Source organism: Eptatretus burgeri, chromosome 7 (assembly GCF_056783735.1).
Source record: "Eptatretus burgeri isolate ZD-2024b chromosome 7, Ebu_testis_v1, whole genome shotgun sequence".
In the NCBI taxonomy this organism is placed as follows: domain Eukaryota; kingdom Metazoa; phylum Chordata; class Myxini; order Myxiniformes; family Myxinidae; genus Eptatretus; species Eptatretus burgeri.
In genome coordinates, this window is record NC_140967.1 from 68,388,275 (window position 1) to 68,410,567 (window position 22,293).

At 41.3% G+C, this 22,293-nt stretch overlaps 1 protein-coding gene across 5 annotated transcripts in view; it reads right to left on the bottom strand.

The window, feature by feature from the left end:
• SLC12A3 (solute carrier family 12 member 3) overlaps positions 1–22,293 on the bottom strand; it is a 121,169-nt gene that overhangs the window by 25,172 nt on the left and 73,704 nt on the right. For all 5 annotated transcript variants that reach the window (XR_015060204.1, XM_085888919.1, XM_085888920.1 and 2 more), the window contains 8 exons: positions 21,797–21,927; positions 18,092–18,176; positions 17,634–17,785; positions 13,886–13,993; positions 10,520–10,643; positions 10,333–10,434; positions 10,001–10,156; positions 5,734–5,833 (listed from right to left, as the gene is read on the bottom strand). Coding sequence is in view for 4 of the 5 variants with exons in the window: in XM_085888919.1 (XP_085745045.1) it covers positions 5,734–5,833; positions 10,001–10,156; positions 10,333–10,434; positions 10,520–10,643; positions 13,886–13,993; positions 17,634–17,785; positions 18,092–18,176; positions 21,797–21,927 (958 nt within the window). In the remaining variant the exon portion in view is untranslated. The remainder of the gene's footprint in view (positions 1–5,733; positions 5,834–10,000; positions 10,157–10,332; positions 10,435–10,519; positions 10,644–13,885; positions 13,994–17,633; positions 17,786–18,091; positions 18,177–21,796; positions 21,928–22,293) is intronic.

Below are 22,293 nucleotides of genomic sequence, written 5' to 3' on the forward strand. Positions count from 1 at the left end.
TGTTGTGCATTTTGTGATACAAGCACCAAATTTGGCACAAATGTACATTAATATGTTGCGAACATTTTCAGATATTGGGCCACTTGAAATTCTCTCTTTATGTCCGCCATATTGGATTTCAAAATGGCCACCACTTGAAATCTACATTTGCTATTATCTCTGGACATAATGCAGCTATTGACTTGATTCTGGTATCTAAATGTATGTTTTTGGGGGCAAGGAATCCAACGGTACCATTTTCAACTTAATATTTTCTATCACAGTCTGTTATAATTTTATTTGGAAATTATCTAGGCAAATATTGGATTCAACACAATACTTTGAAAAGAATGTTTTAGTTCTGTAAATGTCTTAGGTATAATACTGACATGCTACATGGTCTAGTATTTGAGGCTAGGTGTACTGGTATCTGAGGCTAGGTATATACCGGTTCTGAAGATACGTGTACATAAACAGTGTCATGTTAACAAGTTCAGCATTGCCACAAGTACATGTATGTTGTTGACTCATCGTCATGTGCAGTCCCCTTCACACATACAGAGGGCTGTGCACTGAAGGGCAGCCTTTTTGCACTTGCAGCTCCTCACACACCCTTTCTTGCACTTGCAAGAAACCAGCTCAATGCAGCTGTGAGCTGCCTCAGTTAGCCTGGTCCAGTAAGGTGTGTACTGTCCTTCTCCAGTCCTTGACCAACCCCAGTTGGTTGGTGGAGGGAGCTCTGGTGCTGGCAGCAGTATCTGACCCCACACATGCCCACCTTGATACACTGCCCTCCTGACATGTTCCTCCAGAGCTGCCTTCGTTGGAGGGATGAGCTGCACATTGTTCTTCCTTGCGAAGAGTTTCCTCCTGGCCTTGTCAATGTCTGTGCATTTGCTGGTTCGATCATACAACAGGATCACGAACCTCTCGATGATGCGCATTGCATCGTCTGGTATGTCACGCGGTGCAGAGGACAGCAGCAGCAGCGCCTCAGTGAGTTCTGGCAGTACCGTCCAGACTGTCCACGCAGTCTTCTTGCCATGTCTATGAAAACTAGACACAGTGTCGCATCCAGTTCGAGCGTGGAACATTGGCAGTGCACGAGCCTTCTCTCGTCCCATTCCAGCTGCTATTTCGTGTGCTGCTAGGTATCGGAAACTCTGGCCTGTTCCGAATGCCAGCCACAGTTTGTCTTCTGGTTGCAACTCCTGTGCCAGGGACACTGCCAGCACCACAACATCAGTGTCTACAGTCCGGATGAGTATTGCATAGTGTCCACGATGGACTGCGTGAGATGCATGCAGCAACATCTGACTGTCAGCTTCTTCATGGTTACATGGGATGAGTGAGGTCAGATCTGGCAGTTGTGGCTTGCTGAGCACTGCCTCTCCATCAGTAATGACGAGTTGCTTGTCCTCCTGGTCAAACCATTCCATGAGAGCTGCTGAGAGGAACCTGAACAGCTCGGTCTTGTTGCTGTCCACTCGTAGGAAGTTCTGCCAGTTCCCTGGTATGGCTGCGGCACCCACCACACGTCTCCGCACACCTTGTCCCTGCTTTGCACGTGTACTACCTTTCAGTGAATCAGCAAGGTAAGTATCCCAGACCAGATCCAGGCGTGACACTGTTTGCAGCTTCGTGGACATATATGGGATGAAGATCTGTTGTGCATACTCTTCAAAGGTCTTTGATGCAGCCGGCTTCAGCATCTGGATGATGGCTGCTCCATCAAGCACAATACAGGTCGTGACAGGAGTCTCTGTCTTTGCGTCGGAGACGTCTTCCAAGCATGTGAGGAGATCACTCTTGGTACCAGTGCAGAGGCTTCCACCATCAGACAATGCAGGAGGACATGCCTGATTCTTGTGACAAAAGAACTCCTCAAGGTTTCCATCCCTTGTCTGGCAGCCTATATTTGTTTGGGCTAATATAAATATTTGGGCTAATATAAAATTTATATTTTAGACTGCCAGTATATATGAGCTTGTCTGAGTTGTTACTTATGATTTAGTATAGTTTATTTATTTATTTATATTTACAGAACTAAGACCTTCTTTTCAAAGTATTGTGTTGAATCCAATATTTGCCTAGATAATTTCCAAATAAAATTATATAACAGACTGTGATAGATAATATTAAGTTGAAAATGGTACCATTGGATTCCTTGCCCCCAAAAACATACATTTAGATACCAGAATCAAGTCAATAGCTGCATTACATCCAGAGATAATAGCAAATGTAGATTTCAAGTGGTGGCCATTTTGAAATCCAATATGGCGGACATAAAGAGAGAATTTCAAGTGGCCCAATATCTGAAAATGTTCGCAACATATTAATGTACATTTGTGCCAAATTTGGTGCTTGTATCACAAAATGCACAATTCTTTTTAATATTTGGGCTAAGCCGCCCTACTATTATATCCCAGTCCTTTGTGAAATTTTTTCGAGGCAAATGATTTGTAAATATAAGGGTATGTTCTTTTGAACATATGAGTCCCCTAGGACCACGAGGTGGCGCCATGAATAGATACACAGCGGTCGGTGCTGCCGCTAAGCGAGTAGATGTTTTGCAGCGTCATCATGGTTGGCGTCTTGCAATATAATATATTAGCGCGATTAAAAATACCGTTTTTTCCTCGCATATTCATGTCTGTCAAAAAACCAGTGTCAAGGTGCACAACTACAGCTCATAACCTATCCATTGAGGTGTTTTTCGCCCCCCCCCCTGCTTTCCTGTTTTCACACCACTGTCCACACAAAATTTATCAAGCAATTCTATACAGAGTCCGGGGGACTCAATTACCAGCATTCTGACATTAAACCCTGTCACATCAAAGCTCCATACACGCAGCCCATCTCTTTCGAAATTTCCCCCAAAGAGTCTGAGAAATGTCTGCAAGGCCGTTGTTTGCAGCTCAATACAGGACTGCTCTCCCATCTGAGCTACCACTTCAGCATCACATTTGTCTCTCCCAGATTCTGTGTAATCTAAAGCTCCCAACATCATTGGAAACACTTGTGTCGAGGTCAAAGCACAATCTGTTATTCTCACATCAAAGGCAGGTTGGTGGTCTTTCTGTTTTCTACTGTCTATTCTCCAACATTGCTCCCTCTGCACTCAAAGTCCTCTGACACTTCCCAGCAACTCCATGATGTTTATTCTTCATTATTGATGTGCATTCTTCCAGTAACAACCTCGTGGTTAAACTTACAAAATCCAGGCTGACTGCACACCTCAATTCTTTTATTCCTCCGTTTTCCCACCTATGGAACCACCTTCCAGAGGCTGCTTGGTTCTCTCTTCCCTCCAAGAATTCGAACAGACAGGACACTGCTACCTCATGTCATCCCCAATCCTGACCCATGACCTTTATTCCCCCATTAACCCTTCCTAACCCATCCCCTTTCCTTGCTGGTTTCAATGTTTCCTCCTCTTCTCTGTCTTTTCATTTCCTGTTTGTTTATCCCCTTGCCAGTTATGTCCAATTGTTTACCTGTTACCCTCCTGTCCATTTAACCTTGCTCTTCATTAAGTCTCACTCTTGAAGAAAAACAAATGTTCACCAATCTTCTTGCTTGATAGTTAAGACTTATGGCATTGGTTTCCACAAGAGACAAAGGTATGCTCAGTCGCCAAGATACTAACCCTTACATCTGACTGATTGGGTCCAACTAATCTTCAAAGGTAACTAGTCCAAACGTGTTTTTGACATTATAAATGGAATGAGGATCCCAATGATCACGTCAGGGTCCTTGTGATTTACATCGCATAAACTAAAACCCGAAGGGAATTGTTTAACCATGTTCATCAAGTCCATTCTGTTAGACTCCACATTTCTGCAACACTTTTTCTCTGCAGATACACAACTTTATGTACGTGTTTGATTGGCGGTTTTGGGGCACCTTCGGCTCTTTGAATTGTCCAGTGACCCAACAGAGCATTTCAGGTAATTATTTCTACAAATAACCACACAGCACCTGGTGTGAGAAGTACGTAGATATACAGTACTGTGAAAAAGTTTTGGTTATTCCAATGATATTCATACTTATGGTTAAATTCATCAACTTATTCGTGATAACAGTCATTTCTGTTTTTAATTATAAATTAACAGCCTTTATAAATGTGCGTGAAACAAATTACTGAAGTAAACAAGAAGAACAGTGCCATTGTATAGTATCAGTCAATAAATTGTGTGTCCGCCTTTGCCTTCTTGAGCGCAATCACTCTTTTATCCATGCTTCCTGCATACGACTAAAGCACTTACAGGAATGTTGTGGCAAATATCCTGTGGTGTGTACATTCCCCAGTTCAGTAAGGTTAGTTGGGTTCCTCTTGTTCTTCTCTGTTTCCAAGCAATCCCATATGGCCTCAATGGGACTCATCTCTGGACTCTGGGGTGGCCGTTGTAACACTTGGAGCACAGCAGCTATAACCTTGTTCTCCAAATACCATTTTACTATATTGGATGTGTGTTTTAGATCACTGTCGTTGGAAAATGAATCGTTTTCCAATTAAACGATTTCCACTAGGAACTGCATGGTGCTGCAGTATCTGCTTGCACTTGTCTTTTGTTAGCGTCCCATTGCTTTTAACCCTTAGATGCATGAGTGCAAAAAGATAATGCAAGAAAACAGCCAAACTGGGTCATTTTTGACCCACTTATGCATCTAAGGGTTAACAAGGTTTCCTTCACCAAAAGCTGAGATACAACCCCAGACAGTCACAGAGCCTCCCAAAAATTTAACAGTAGGCTGCAACCATCGCATGTCGTAATGTTCTCCAGGTCTTTGGCATACGTACTTGTGTTTCTTTGATCAAAAAAGGTCAAACTTTGACTCGTTAGACCAGAGTATCTGATTTCATTGTTCATTTGCCCAATATTGGTGTTGCCTTGCAAATCTCAGTCTTTTCACCTTATTCTGTGGTCTCAGCAGTGGTTTCTTTGCTGCAACTTTGCCATGGAGACCTTCAACAATCAGCCTTCTGTACACAATGCTGGATGAGATGTTAATGTTCAAGCCTTCTCTCATTTTATTTTTCAGCTGCTGACTTGATTTTCTTCTTTCGCACAAGCTGAGCAACTTCGTGCTTTTCTTGCCTTGGGGAGGTTATTTTGGGTCTTCCGGGCCTTTTCTTGTCTTGTATCGAGCCAGTTTCTTTCAGGCGTCACAACATGTACCTCACATCATTGTCGGAGATCTTCAGTTTTTCTGCTATTTTTCTTCATAGTGTGCCATTCTTCTCATAGAGATTGGATCTTCACATGCTGTTGTGTTGAAAGTTGCTTCCTTGGTGCCATTCTCCACCAACTTATAGACTTTCAAGCAAGAAAACAAGCTGTTGAAAATTGATTTCACATATTCACTAATTTGCAACTTTTATTGTGGTTTCTTGAAAAATCACATAAATGTAAATGGTTTTGATTACCTCAATAATTTATAATTATTTACTGTAAAAAGAATCCACAAACTGTTTCCTGCATATTTTTGTTATGGTAAGTGGATATCACTAGCAAATGATCATATAAATAAAACTTTTTCAAGTTCCTAATTTATTTTATATCCTTAAAGGTAATCTGTGATATTAAATTGAATTATTATCAATCTATATTGCACACTTTGAATTATTATCAACTTGTACTTCTAACTTCCCACAAATGAGAATAGCACCACAAAAGTGAAAATAACCCAAACGTTTGCACAGTACTGTAGTATATGAGGTTGTAATTTACTTTTGGCGTTTGACTTCACCTAAAGTTCTTGATGTGGTCCTCCGTCGAGTCCAAACTGATGAGCTGGCTCAAAGCCATGTTGTAAGAAGCAGCCTGAATCGAAGATCCCCAGTTCACAGCTGGTGTTGGAAAATAAGAAAGAAACATTCCATCCTTTTACTCTTAGCATTGGATAATAGTCCATTTGCCGTTATTATGTGTTCCATTGTCAACCTTGTTGATGTGGAAAGTGTATGGTTTTATGATTGTTTTGGACTAACATGGGTCCATTAATAAAATTCAGGTTGGTTACCAGGGTGGCTACCTTGGGGAACTCCTGTCATTTGCATAAATTCAAGATGGCCGCTACAGGCCAGACGATGGGGCTAAGTTTTTAATCGGTCAACATACAATCCTGTGTAATACCTCTTTTCCATATGATTTTGACATGAGGAATTCAATTTTGGGGTTATTTTTTACATTCAGGAATAAATAGAGGTTCACATGAAATGTCCATGACTATTTTCTGCTGAAAATTATGCAACACCAATGCAAAAGTGAATTCATGAATGGTTCACAACAGTATGTTGATAATAATCAGAAAGCATACACATTGTCATGTCATCATATTGGACATCTTAGGAACAGAGGACATAGAGCCAAGTAGACAACTTACGTATTGTTCATTCCCATTCATTGTACTCGTCCCCTTCCGTATCCTCGTCTCTTTCCAGTTCTGCTTCGACGCTCCCTTCTTCCACTTCACTTTCACTGTCCTCCACAGTCTTGTGTGGGTTGAAGCACTTGTCACTGCAACCACAAGTGCAGTATAGCTTGCAGGAGATCTTTCCAAGGTGACAACTGCAACTAGCAGTACTGCAGGCCTTCCCCTCTGCTTTGCATCCACACCGCACAACATCCATGAGGTCCAAAGGGGCTGGTGGAGTAGCAGAAGTTGCTGGCACTGGGATTCCATCTCTGATGTCCCATCCATATTTTGTAATGTCAAGTTCAGGTGGGGCCTGCTGATCAGCTGATTTTGCAAGTACTGTCTGTAGATGTGCATGCAAAATATGTAGGAAGAGATTGATCTCAGTTGGAGGTAATGCCATGAGTTTGAGAGGCTTGCCAGACTTCCTTGTGTACATAGAGTACCTCATCTTACTCATCGTGGTACCTTCTGGCTGACATACAGGGCACAGAAGAATGTCCGCCCTGCTTCCATGAGCTGTTCATGGCTTGTGTTCAGCTCGCCAAGTGCGGAGTACAAACCAGGGAAGTTGCCAGCTCTCAGTGTCTTCAGGGCTGACACTTTGCCCTTGCCGTATGGGTATGACGTGGTATCTGAGCCAGTGATGTAGTGCATTCCCAAAAGCTGCAGACACTTGGGGCCAAGCTGGTCACAGGTGGTGTTGATATCCCAAATTGCTCCATCCCACCTTTCCATCTGCACTGTGGCCTGGATGTTGCACTAGTAAACCCAGTAATCCATCAATACAAAAACATCAGTGTCATCAGAGAGGATACGTATCACTCTTGCATTACATTCAGCAGCCATGAGCAGGTGTGAGATCATTGCACTGTCTGCTTCATCATGGATGAACGCACCATGGCTACGGCTCTCCACAGTAACTCCTTCACCAAAGTTATAGTATAGGTACTCAAAACCTTGGACAGCTGCAACTTGTTCTGCTTGTTTTTCAGGATGGCGTCTCGACAAGGCAGGGGTGTGTTTATTGTGAGGTCATAGTTGATTGAACCAATGCCAGCACGCCTCACTTGTTCATGGTCCTTTGCAGAAACATCATAATATTTGTCAAAGACCAAGATCTTCTGACCAGCAATGGTAGACAGCCTTGTCTTGATGGACTCAACAAAGACTGACACAGTTCCCCTGAAAGGCCAGACAATATGATAGAGAAGTTGGCTCGCGTCAACAATCGTAACATCTGGTTGCAGAGGCTGATGTGCCTGAACACAGAGTTTGTGTGCCAGTGGTGCTTTGTTGCCTTTCCTCAAGCACCCATATTTATCAATCAGTGAGGGGGGTACTGCGCAGAGCTCAAACTGGAAGATAGGTCTGAGCTCCATTTGTCTTTGATGTCCAATAATCAGCAGCCTGAGGAAGATGGTTTCTAGATCATAGATCGTCTTGTCCCCAATTTTCACTCCTTTCTGTAAGTGCTCCATTGTCTTGATGGGGCATGAGATGGTTGCATGGAATCCACCTGGAAGGGATGCATGGAACTCTACAACCATTTTCTGACCTATAACCACAGAATCCTCAACATTCACTTCAGCTTCTCGGGGAGCAATTCTACCATTGGCAATGTTGTACAAATGTGGTGAGTGATTCTCGAGGATGAGACACATTCGACAATTCAAGTAAAATCCAGCGCCTATCATCTGCATCAAGTTCTCTCCTCTTCTTCCCCTCCTCCTTGTGATGTGGTCCGATTCTTGTGTCCTTTTCTCTCACTTGGTCTTCATTGTCCTTGTTTGAGGAGTCAGGGTAGATGTGCTCCATTGTATCTGAGATGTAGGCAGTGACAGGAAAGGAATCGATCCACTCTGCTACCATCTCTGGAGAAAGAGTCATACCCTTGAGGCCACCCTTGCCAATTCTAATAGCAGTTTGTTCAACAAACTGATCAGAGCTTACACCATCCAAATGTCTTCCTGGTGACGACACACAAAAGCACCTGATATGAGCTCTGACTTGGCATCTGGTGGCAGCAGATAGCGCATCTCCAGAAGGTAGGTGATGGGTGATGTAATGGGCATAGTGATGGTGACCAGCAACAAAGAAGTAGGGAAGCATGCGTTCAAGTGTTAACTGTTGCAGCAGGAAGTCTGCCTCCCTCTCACTACGCAGAAGTTGATGAACAAGCAGAGTAGGCTTGATGAAGTTATCAACCCAGTGCTTCCCAGTTGGGTGCTGTCTGCATGTCTCAAGGTAGCTGCACAACTCCTGGAATGTCTTGGGGCCAGTGGTGAGGAAGGAAATGAGAAGGGCAGTCAAAACCATCCCGAAGGCTCTCATTGATCGAACATAGGACTTGCCACTCATGATTCCTGCCAGGCCCCCGAATGCTGAACTGATGAGAGTCTCAACACCAGACCCACGCATGAGTTTGCCAATGCAACCACAGAAGGACTGCACAGTGTGCATTATCCCAGGCCTGAGAATCACATTTTTAAAGCGATCAACGTCATGCCACTTGATTTGGCAAGCCACCATGTAGAGCTGGAGATCCATAGAGATGTGGACATAAGTCATTCCCATATCAGTCAATGACTTCTGAAGATACTCCAGTGAAGAACAAAACAATGAATTAGTAACTCGCATTAATGTCGTATGTGAGCGTCCAGTTGTCAGAATTGTGACCTTGTTGTCATTCAAACTGTATCGCACATGGCAAACAATTGCCAGGAACTCGAACATTGACCTCAAATTTACTTCTAATCACAAAAATAAGGTTAAATATCGATTCCTCGTGCCAACATTATATGGAAAAGATGTCTCATGTGTAATTTTAAGTTCATTACCTAAAAAGTTATATTTCAGCCCGGTCGATGACGGCCATCTTGTATTTGCACAAAAATAACAGATTTCCTCATGGTTGCCATCCGGGCAACCAAGCTTAATTTTGTCTATGCATGCCTGTGAACAAGAAACCACCATAAAACCATACACTTTTGAGGACAACAAGGTTACTTCTCTGGCAAATGGACTATAAAGCTGATGAAATTCCAAATTTAGTCCTGGTTTGCTTTGTCAACAGTAACCTTGACAAGCCCATTTATTGTAGTAATGGGATTAAGACCAACATCCTGGATCTAGTACATTCTTAGTTTTTGAAAGTCAGGAATATATGAATGTAATTGTTGGTCACAGTCTACTGGCTGATATACGTATAGCTTTAAAGAGACTGAAATTTTGATGCCCTGAGAAATGCCATAAGAATACAAGAAGAGAGAGGGTCATACGAGCTGTAATTCTACGATAAAATAGAAATTAATATGGCATTTTCATTGGTGATTGTAGGACTAAAAGAGAAGCTAAACTTAGAGTGTGTTGCCATTGTTGGTTTGGGATTTTCCACGAAAAGCATGTTATGTTTTACATCCAATCATGAACCATAAAGGCAAAACATGGGTGCCTTCACAGAAATCCTGGGACATTACTTAAAGTTGCATTTCCTAATTAATGGTGTTCCTTTTCATGTAAAAGATGGAAAGTGAAAAAATAATATATGATCAGATTCACTACTTCTCCTTTTTCGAAATGACATAGTAGTTCTCACAAGGCTTTTTGTAGTTGACGTAGGCGAGAAGAAACACAATAATTCCAACAGCAATTAGTGCTGCCGACCACATGAGCATGAACATGATGGCGATAGACACAATAGCACCAAAGAGTGAAGCCCACTTGTTGTAGTAGTGGAATGAGGGTCGCCATCCTGTGGATAAAAGAACTGTCCAAATCAATGATAGTTTTATACTTTAGATAATTTTATCTTTTCTTGTACCTTTATTGCTTCAAGGCCAATACGGCACAAACGTTTTGCATTATGGCACTTTTTTTTTCTCCTCTTCACCTGGCATTTTTTTCAACCCTGCATGGGGAGAAACCAACCTGGAGAGTTGGTAATGGAGGCATGGAAGCAGCTAAAGTTGATGAGAGCATAGGAGGCCAGAAAGAAGTTTGAGATGATGGGAGCGATGGTGTTAAGATCAGCTGGAAGACAATTATATTGATTAATAAGGCACTTCACAATCACCAAGAGAAAACCTGAGGTTAGAAGGTAACAAAATAAGCTCACCAATCAGTATAAAAGCAACAGCGATGATGAAAGTGAGGATGTAAGCCCGGAAGGGTTCATTGTTCTTTCCATAGCCTTTGCCAAAGAATCCAATAAGAGGGTAGATTTTGTCATTGCACAGACACTGAGAAAAGTGGGGAGATAAACATATCAAAAATTCACGAGATGAAGACATTATGTGCAGGGTGTTCCATAAAGACCTGGACAACTTTGGTTGTTAACATATTTAGTACCACAAATGACACGACGATACACTTTGTTTTATATATGATATAGAAACTCATAAAGTTTTCTGTATTTTCAGGTCTGGTGATTTAATTTAAAAGGAATTCGCAACTCCGCAGGAGAAGGCTCAGTGTGTCGAATGGTTCAGAGATGAGATCCAACACACAAGTTCAGCGTAATTTCCGTACAAGGTAAGGAAGGAATCCGCCATCGCAACGAGTATCAGAGAGTGGTACAAGTGGTTTAAGGAGACTGAAAGTTGTCAGAAACAGAAAAGTACCGGTTGACCAAGCACAAATGCAGCAGACGTTGAACGAGTGTGTGAATCATTTCAACAAAGTCCCAGAAAATCAATTTGATGCACATCCAGAGAACTAGGACAACCAACCACCACTGTACACAGGATATTGCATAAAAGCCTGAAGCTTTATGTCAATAAGGTGTAGATTCTGCATGAACTCAAACCAAATGACTGACCCAAATGCGAGGCATTTGCCTTAGAAATGTTCAGTCGCATAGAGGATGATGAAGATGACCTGAAAAAAAACGTCATGTCCACAGACGAAGCTTGCTTTCATGCATCGGTGAAGGTCAACCGGCATAATGTGAGGATCTGGGGCCTGAAAACCCCTATGTGATCATTGAACACTTATGTGACAGTCAAAAGGTTAATGTGTGGTGTAGCCTTCTCCGTGACCACTTGGTGAGTCCGTTTTTCTTTGTGGAGGACAGTGACCTCAACAATTTACATGAACATGTTGGAAGGATTTGCCTTCCCATAGATAGAAGACCTGCAACCCGATATAATTTTTCAACAGGACGGCATTCCCCCTCATTGAGCCTTAGTCATTCGACCCGTTCTGAATAAAAAATTTCCAGGTCGCCGGATTGGCCGAGCCGGACCAACCGCCTGGCACTTACTATCACGGACATAACCTGCCTTGATGTTTTTAATGCGGGGCTTTGTCAAAGATTTTGTCAACAACACCAAGGTGGCAAACCTGCAGTATATTCATTCTCGGATCATAGCTGCATGCGCACTGGTGGACGGAAACATGCTGAGCTGAACATGGCAAGAACTCGTGTACTGCCTTGATGTCCTACGCGCGACAAACGGAGCACACATTGAAGTGTATTTATGGTGTGCACAAAACGTTATAAGTTTCTGTATCATAAAAACCAAAGGGCATTGTTGTATCATTTGTGTTTCTAAATATTGTCGCGGGTCTGGCTGGTTACGGTAACCCCCTCCCCCGACTGAATTGTCGTGGACAGGCGGTTAACACCGTCCAGGCCGGATTGCTGAGCGGTTTTCCTTAGGAGGTGGAAACGTGATCCTCAGAGATTATGGCGCGCATGACAAGGGCAAGGCAGAGTGATGGAAGCATAGCACAAGGGGTTTATACTCAAACCTACGACAGATACACAGACATCAGCAATTTAAAATAAACACGGGGATTTAATGACAATAGAAGAAATATTTACAAGGGTAATAATTCAAAATGTAAAAATAATACGTGAAGTAAATTAAGGTCTAAAGTCAAGGCGCCTCTACACACAGACTTTACTACAGACAAGGGTAGAGCGAAATAAAAGAAAATCCTCGCTTTATTCTGGCACTTACTGTAGCTTTGTCCAGAGACAGTCTTTATTGAACTTTGCGATCGAGGCGCTTCGTCCTGCATGGGAAGACGCGCCCAAAAATGGCGCCGAGCTGCTCTCTGGGCGGGAAATGTAGGTGAGGTAATTTGTGAGGCGGTATTCAACACCAGGGCTCAGAAACTACCATGCAGCCTCCTTGTTGATCACGCTTGGTGACATCTCTGCTCTCTGCAGTTTGGTGCCACTCCCTTCGGTGATATCCACAAAGCTTCGAGGTACATCTCTCACAACCCAGCCAAGAGTCAATGACCAGCACCTTGCTCCAACATGCGAGCCAATTGGCCTCAGCATGAATACAAGAATCATGCCGTCTTCTTCATGCGTCAAAGGAAAGCCAGCCACAATGCCCTGATCTTACATGCCATCTCCTAGCTCCGTCGTCTCTTGACCGCGTCCCTCACAACGAACTCAACCCAACAAAACCAACTGCTCTTCCTCCTAGCTTCTGAAACGTACACACTTCACTTCACAGTTAAGCCGAACAGTCAATGACGAGCGTCTTGCCCAGCACGCAGGCAAATTTACAGCATGACACGAGAATTGCGCAGCCATTTTGTCGTGCCAAGAGCAGGGCAAAGCGAGATCCTCCATCCCAGCAACGTTCCTCTCACAACTACTGTCTGCTCATCGAACCTCACCCTTCTTCCACCCGCTCTCTAACATCATGCCCATCAATCATCCACCTCCAGGAAGACCTCCACAAAAACTGGGAAGGCGGAGCTTCTGCTTCCTCGGCACATTTGCCTTGTTATTATGGTTCTTGTTGGTGTAGAAATGTAATTCTTTCATTGCTGGCTTGTAAATACAACAATATCCCCCTTCCGCCACGTGGCGGGGGATAAAAACAGAGGAGAAGGTCACAGGGGGCAATTACATACTGGGGGAAATTGGTCTTAATCCCGATGTAATTAACACAGCACCACCTCCCGTGTGGTGACAAGTAACACTTTAGCTCACAGTTTCCCTACTTAGTTTACATCGAGATGTCTCCCACATGTCCACGGACCAAAGAACTCCATTCAATCCTAACTTTCCTATGAAATTCCTCCATCTGCCATCACAACCGTAACAATATATTAACAACCACAGTTGTCCGGGTCTTTTTAGAACACCCGAGCTGTTTTGCTCTTTTACTATATGCCACATAAGCCCTGCAATGAAGGCTCATTGGCTAAAATTAATCAGGGAGGCAATAACTCATATTCATATCAAATCCTGACATTTTCACTCCTTATAAATATTTTCCCTTCATATAATGAGTGGCAGGGTTCACTATTCACATCACACTTGTAATTTAAAGGTGTGCACACAATGGTGGCTCATGAACAGTTAATGGGTTATTAGGCACGCGCGCGCACGCACGCACGCACACACACACACACACACACACATGCAACTTCATTTAAAGAAGCAGCACTACTCATAACTTACAAGTGAAATAACCCAAAGGCCACATAGTTAAACACAAAGACAGCAGACCTGGAAAACCTTTGGAGCACTGACAAGGCATGCGAGAGCAGAGGAAAGTGTGGCACTGAAAATGCCAGCTGTGATGAGAGGAGAAAAGGCTGACACCATGCTGATGCTCTGCAGAAGAAAACATTATTTTTTTAATCCTGTAGCTGTTCAAATTACAATTGCATCTCTGCCTGGAAAAAATCAACCCACTGTTGCCATGAGATTTGAATTATTCAGTGAAAAAGCAACTACAAAATATATATATATATATATATATATATATATATATATATATATATATATATATATATATATATATATATATATATATATATGTCTGTTTGGCTGTTGGCGGTTGATGTTGATTGGCTGTGTGAGGCTCGGTGCAATGTGATTGGTTCCTGGCAAGATTGAATTATGTATCATATCAGCTTATTAAAAGCTGATATTCGAAATCTGATTACATGTTTGACGATTGCAACTCATGGCTTCAATAACTGTAACAAAGTCTCGAGTGAAATCAGGTTAAAAAAAATTAGGAAAAAACGATTTTTTTCCCCTCACCCAATATAATTAAATAATATGCTTGCACGACGTGAGGTAAAAATGACTCCAAAATTCATATTTTCACTCTGTTAAAAGGTAATTTTTGTATTTTTGATATTATATTTTTACATTTTTAAGGTATAAATACAGCATAGAATCGCAGATTGTTTCTAAACAGTGCATTAAGATATGGCCTCAGCTGACAGGATGACCTCGACTCGAGGTACATATACTCGCCTCCAAGCTGTCTAACCTGGGCTTGAATTTCGGCCCAGCTATAAAATGTCATCCTGGTGTTTCACAGGCATGGTGCATCATCAATGTGTGTGCCGTCCCTTGGATGGACGTTAACGGGATGGACGTTTTGTCACTCGTGTAACGATAATTCTGCTGAGCGACTCCACTACTACTTGTGTGAGTAATTTGTTGCAGGGATTTTAAATAGTCATATGGAGCGGTTGTGGTGAACGTGGTATAATTTGGTGAGCAGAATGAAGGTCTGAGGCGAAACGGCACTTGAGAATTGGTGCACACTTTTGAATGGAAAATTGGTGAGCAAACCCCCAGGAGGCGCTCGAAGCACGAATGCTTGGTTTCTCGTGGTGTTTTCTGATTTGTGTGCTGGCTTGCTTACATGTTTCATGTGAGAGAAAGGGGGTGGAAGAACCGCAAGGTTTAAAGGTTAAAGAGGTATAAATAAGTCTGACTGAAAGAGTCCCATGCAATGCATCTTTCCCCTTTACCTACAAGACATATGGAAGGGACTAACTAATACACATAATATTGAAATAACTGCCTTGGGATCGTTGTATGCTGTGTGCCATTGCCTTGGAGGCATGTGGTTTTGCAGAACCGCAACAATAAATATAGTTTCATTTCCTTACTATGGAAATGTCTACAGAATCGCTAAACATTTACGAAGGAAATGTCTACGCTATAAACATAACCTCAGTCATTTCCACAACAACAATAGAATATTTATATAGATATGTATATAAGCTGGATAAACCAATCATATTGTTTGGGAAATGACTTTGAGGTTATGTTTATGGCGTAGATATTTCCTTAGTAAATGTTTAGCATAAGCATTAAGTAATTAAAATTGATATTAGATACGAGTCGCTATTATGTCGAGACAGATGACGTCCACCCATCCTCATGTGCATCCAAAAACCGCCACCAATTCTCACCTTCTATTTGATGTTTTCCCTTTGGAATCTGTTATTTATGTGCTTTAAAGCATCCAATAGGCATTGTCGTGGCTGTTTTGGGGGGAGAATTTGATCGTTGCCGTCAGCTGGCGACTCAGAGCTGAGGTTGCTGTTAGCTGGCAGAGCTTAGCTGGCAGCTCAGAGCTGTTATCTCAGAGCTTAGGAATGAATTGCTTCACCCGCAGACTGGACTTCAACCCAATAGTGAGTGAGAGGGGAGTGGCGAAGCACATCAGGGTGAGAGGTGGGGGCCAGAGACATTAAACCCTTGGGGGATGGCCAGACGGAGGCTCCTGGAGTAGCGACGGAAAGTGGATACAGTGCTCCAACGCATGCTCCCATTCCTGACCTGACAGCAGGGGGATACAAGTAGTTTTCTGAGCCAAAAGCCACAGAAATCTGTGTCATTTTTCAAGCTCTCTTGCTTTGCCACACCCCCACCTAGCCAGCCACAACTCTCCTCCTCCTCCTCATCTTTTCTGTGTGCTCTCAAGCGCTGGCATGGCACACTGACCAAGTCTATTGTGGGGCGTGACCAGTCTGCCTTCCTCCACTGCACCAGCTGTGGCACGCCAGCATAGCTTGGGTATTTCCTGTCTTGTCTGCCTCTTAATCTGTGTCTATTTCCTGTGGTATGTCTGAGAACCCGATAAGGACAAAGGGTATTTAAGGAATCTCCATCCATTCGTTGGTTTTGTGGGTGCGTAATCGGAAGAGGGTCAGGGGTTGCAATTACTTATTACATACTGGTTATTTGTTTTTATTGCTTCTTGTATATTCCATCCCTGTGACCATCATTGCTTTTCTTAGCAAATATACCTGGTCTCGGGGTGAATTCTGGTTGTTGTGATTGTCCTGGTGTGATTAAGACAGAACCGTTGAGGGCTAATTGGCTGTGGCATACAACACCGCATATCCAAACTGTACCGTGCCCCTCTCGGCATCGCTTGGCCGTAATTGGGAACAAGGTGTACATTACCAACAGGCTTAACGCCTATTGGTTCAACTGTCCCACAGGTAGGGTATCAGAAGTGGAAAGGCCGTAATCCTGCCTGGGACCGCAGACTCAGCTGACCATTGAGGTCACTTTGATGCGACTCGCCTGATTCTAACCGGGCAACTGGACGAACCACGAGACCACAACAATATGTTTATGCAGAATTTTCAGTTTTCTGGTGGGTTTCTATTGCCTCATATGTGACCCTCCAGTACAAAACCAGTCGGAAGTCGCAAAAATTCAATATTGAGTTATTGGGTTTATTTGAAAGCCCATAAAAAAAAAGCTTCACAACGGTGTATCATACATGGTGGTCCATCACAAACTGACCGAGATATCTTATGATGAAGTTTTACAACACACGTTATTGGGGAAATCGAAATAACCGGATATTAGCTTCTGGAGTTTGAGAAACTATTGCTGGTATACGTTGCTCAGGACTTTGTTTCTCAAACTCCAGAAGCTAATATCCGGTTATTTCGATTTTCCCAATAACGTGTGTTGTAAAACTTCATCATAAGATATCTCGGTCAGTTTGTGACGGACCACCATGTATGATACACCGTTGTGAAGCTTATTTTATGGGCTTTCAAATAAACCCAATAACTCGATATTGAATTTTTGCGACTTCCGACTGGTTTTGTACTGGAGGGTCACATATATGAAAAATGGTTGCTTGTATATGTTTGCATACACATACAAGATATGATTCACATCTCTCCAAAACATATATATATATATATATATATATATATATATATATATATATATATATATATATATATATATATATATATACAATATATATATATATATATATACAATATATATATATATATATATATATATATATATATATACAATATATATATATATATATATATATATATATATATATATATATATATATATATATACACATCATACAAAAGGTTCGAGAAAAGAATCTCTCTCATCAATGTGCCCTACTATGAACATGATCTATAGTCATAGCCAGTCATATTTCATAGCATACCTGGTAGTAATTGAGAAGTCCAAACTGGCAGTTGTTATTATCGATGCAAGTCGTGAAATTCCACCCAAAGGAACCGGCCAATCCACAGCAGGTATCATTCTTTTCCTGAGTGTCGTTCACATTTCCTGATGCATCGTACAGTACGCATGCACCTACACACGTAGAGAGAAGATAATCAATTTAACATGTTTGCTGAAAGTTTAATTCATGGAAATATGCTTGGCTTTGAATGCAAGTGCACAACAAGCTGTATTGAGGAAATACAAGTAAACACAAAAAAAGACCAACTGGATCATTATCTGGTGCTCCATTGCACCATCAGAGCTTTCAATTGTCCAAACTCCTTTTACAGCTTAAAAATACGGCCAAGCACCAATTACCCTTATGAGCATCCATCACTCGCATCATCTTCCACCTTCAATCACACTGTGTTATTGAGAATACCAGAGTGCACGTACCTATCGATGCAGACATAAAGATGTAGGATATCGCAGTAAAAAAAATTGCCAAAAGCGTTCCCTTTGGAATAGCAGTAGCTGGGTCCTGTGCAAGGCAGGGAAGGGCAACATAGCATGTGTATTTTACAACCACAAAAGATGCCCTTAGCATTAATAACCTGAAATGTATTCCCTTTCCAATAATTACTGCAAGTGATGCAGAACAAAGAAAACTACTTGAAATACATGCATGAAAATGTCACATTGCTGTTCATATATTGTGAAATAGGAAGAGTATCCATCCCAAGCGATGGAAAAAGCTAGCAAAAGCATCTGTCCCGAGTGATGGGAAAAGTTCAAGTTAACCTAGCAAATTAAGTCATATGTTATGGACTTTTAAAAGGTCAGTTGTGCTGCATTCTTGGTTTCACTCAAAACCAAAGCTCTGAGCTCCTTATACTGCCCACTGCAAAATGATGATGCAGTATTGGGCGGCGGAAATTGGATTTGTCGAAAAATAGCGCAAAATATTTTTGTTGCGAAATAAAATCTGACATCAACATTACTCATGCCACTTCTCCCGTCATTTCAAAAGTGTATGTTGAGCTTTTCAATGCAGCATGACAAGCGGCCACAATAAAGGGGAGAAATATGAACGCACGGACAGACACCATGCACATCAGATACAAATATATATATATATATATATATATATATATATATATATATATATATATATATATATATATATATATATATATATATATATATATATATATTAGACGACCGCACATCACAATATATAATAGATGCCTTCCCTTCCAAGGAACTTCAACAAAGAAAGAGACCATTTGGCACATGACGCCTGTACAATGGGTGCCGACCTATGACAGTTTTTACAGCGCGTGCGCTGTATACAATTGCACCGAGTTTGAATTGTCCCCGGCGTCGTCTACCACGTCTCTGGTCGGTCCGGTGTCCCCCCCCCCCCCTCCACGTGCCTCAAGACAGCCAATGACGGCCGTCCGGTAGATGCAGTGCATAACCTCGACGGAAATGGCGACAATTGACGGAAATACCCGAGTATTTCAATGGAAATTTGTGAAACTAATGTGTTATATATGTGAAAACCATTTAATTTATTGCTTGACGGAAAAAAATGAAGAAACGCTCCCCTCATGTACGAACGAACGAAAGACGTCATTTCCGTCCACCATGGCATTTTGCGCCGAACGCAGAAAGCTAAGTTCTTCTTATGCCATCATTCTCTTTAATATTAGCCATAAACAAGAGTTTCGTCATGCATTCGTAGTTGAAATTTACTTACAACAAGAACGAAAAAATAATCTCCTCAGATTCAACAAGAACGAAAAAAAACCCAAAAACATCACGTGCAGGACAAGAACAATCGAGCTGAAGGAAATTATACCGTAACTGCACTGCTCCTGATTGGTCAAAGGACACCACATGTGTTGTGTGGGCGGTGTTATGCACGAGGATTCCAGGCTAAGTTCTTCTCATGCCATCATTCTCTTTAATATTAGCCATAAACAAGTGTTTCGTCATGCATTAGTAGTTGAAATTTACTTACAATCATTCTTTTGCGGCCTCCTGCCACGCTGTATCGAACAATTTCATTCCTTCTGTTATATATATATATATATATATATATATATATATATATATATATATATATATATATATATATATATATATATATATATATATATATAAAGGTGCTTATCACAATAATAACAAGATTTTTACATTTCAAATATTAAGAACGCTTTTTAATTGTTTTTCAACTGAAAAAGCATAAATTGCATATTTTAACATTAGTATACTCATTTGATTCACCACATGTGCTGTATTGAAGGATTTCACTTGTTTGTATACAGGGTCAAGGTTCGTGGAACAGCCAGTACATTAAATGGATCATGATGCAACAGGATAAAAAGGAACAGAAGCGAGGGTAGGGAGGGGGGGGGACACCCACAGTGGAGCTGAACGACAAAATAGAAGGAGAATTGGACAAACAATGGGATAGGGAGGATGTGAGGATGTGGTAAACAGGATGGATAAAGAAGGAAACTTCATCCTTTCCCCCCCCCTCCCCTACCAATATATATATATATATATATATATATATATATATATATATATATATATATATATATATATATATATCTCTCTCTCTCTCTCTCTCTCTCTCTCTCTCTCTCTCTCTCTCTCTCTCTCTCTCTCTCTCTCTCTCTCTCTCTCTCTCTCTCTCTCTCTCTCTCTCTCTCTCTCTCTCTCTCTCTCTCTCTCTCTCTCTCTCTCTCTCTCTCTCTCTCTCTGTATAGTGCTCTATCCTTTTGAAATGGCTTTAATTTCTTTTTCAATTTTTTTTTCGCTTTCGCGATTCGGTTGTTACTTTTATTTGATATTTGATGTACCATACTCGTTATGCTGAGCATCTGAGCTGCCGAAGCAGCTTCTGAGCAAGGGTTATACTGGGTGGTTTGCCATTGCCTGCCCAGCAGTAGCTAGGGCAGGAATTTGTAATTTGGCCATGGTTCCAGTGATAGCTCGCCCACTATTCATGAAGGACATTGAAGGGATCTTTAACGTCCATTGACTAATGTCGGAAGACAGGACACTCCGTTTAACGTCCATTGTCGGAACAATACAAACATTGACGATTCACCCTATCTGTGAAACACCAGGATGACATTTTATAGCTGGGCTGAGATTCAAACCCAGGTTGGACGGCTTAGAGGTGTGTGTGAGTACCTTGGGGTCATCCTGTCAGAGGTCACATCCTCACGCACTGTTAATAAACAAACTGCGATTCCATGTTGTATTTATACGTTAAAATGTATAATAAAAATAGTCTGAATCCAAATTATCACGACTGTTGTCCCTCGACGGTGTGAATTAAAATCAGACATACAATAATTACTGTACCTTTGAAAGAGTGAAAAAATTATTTTTAGAGCCGTTTTATCTCACGTTCTGCAAGCGTATTATTTAATTATATCGGGTTAGGAAAAAAAAATTCGCTTTTTCCTAAATTTTAACTGATTTCACTCTTGATTTCAACATAACTATTTAGGACATGAGTTCCAATCATCGAATATGGAATCAGATTTCGAATATCAGCTTTTAATAAGCCTATATGATACATTATTCAATCTTGCCATGAAACAGTTACATTGTACCTCATCTCGCATACCCAATCAGCGTCAACTGCGAACAGAACAGCCATCTCTGTCTTGTGTATGAGTATGTGTGTGTATGTATGTGTGTGTATGTATGTATATATATATATATATATATATATATATATATATATATATATATATATATATATATATATATATATATTATATTATATTACTTGGTATTTGATCAATTAAACTAGTGTGAATTAATGATGTCCTGATGATCAAAATTTTTCAATTATTGGAATAAACATGACACTTTGCGAGAAAATCTTTCCCTGTGTGTAAAACCATCAAATTTGCCTTGATAAAGGAGGCCCTGAATGTAGAGCACACATATGTTGACAACATAGACCATAGACATCTTGTTCGGTCTAACCACATTTCTACTGATCATGATATCATTGGTAAAAAATAACTATGAAGTTGTTAGTCATTATTTTAACCTCTATTAAAAAGTCCCACCGAAAGCATATCATATTTTAGGGTAAATCAAATGATACAAAAAGCAGTAGTATACCTTCAGGTCACCTGAGATGTTTGCCCCAGCCAGTATTCCCGTCGCAGAAGGAAAGAAAATGGAAAACATGTTGAAGAATGATCCTTCACTGCCATGCCAGTTTGGATACAGACTCTGTAAGAAGATCTTACCTAGAGTCAGCGGGGAATGATCATCGTAATGATTAATTATATACTTCTTTTGATGTATGGAATCATCACTTTATTAGACATACAAAATGTTGACATTTTATCTCCCTCTAGTTCTTAAGTTGCCTAAGCATGATCATTCTTCCTCCCCTCCCTTTTTAATCAGATCTCCCAAACATATTTCCCTTCTGTCCTCACTTCTCTCATACCCATCCATGTTCCTTTTTCTCTTTTATCCCACTTCTTCACATCATTTTCCCCAATTCCACTTTTTCTATTTATTCACCCTTCCCCTAAGCCTGGTGTTGGCTTGGTGGTAAGGATGGCTGGCTTGGGATGTTACAGTCCAGAGTTTGAGCCCCGTTGGCT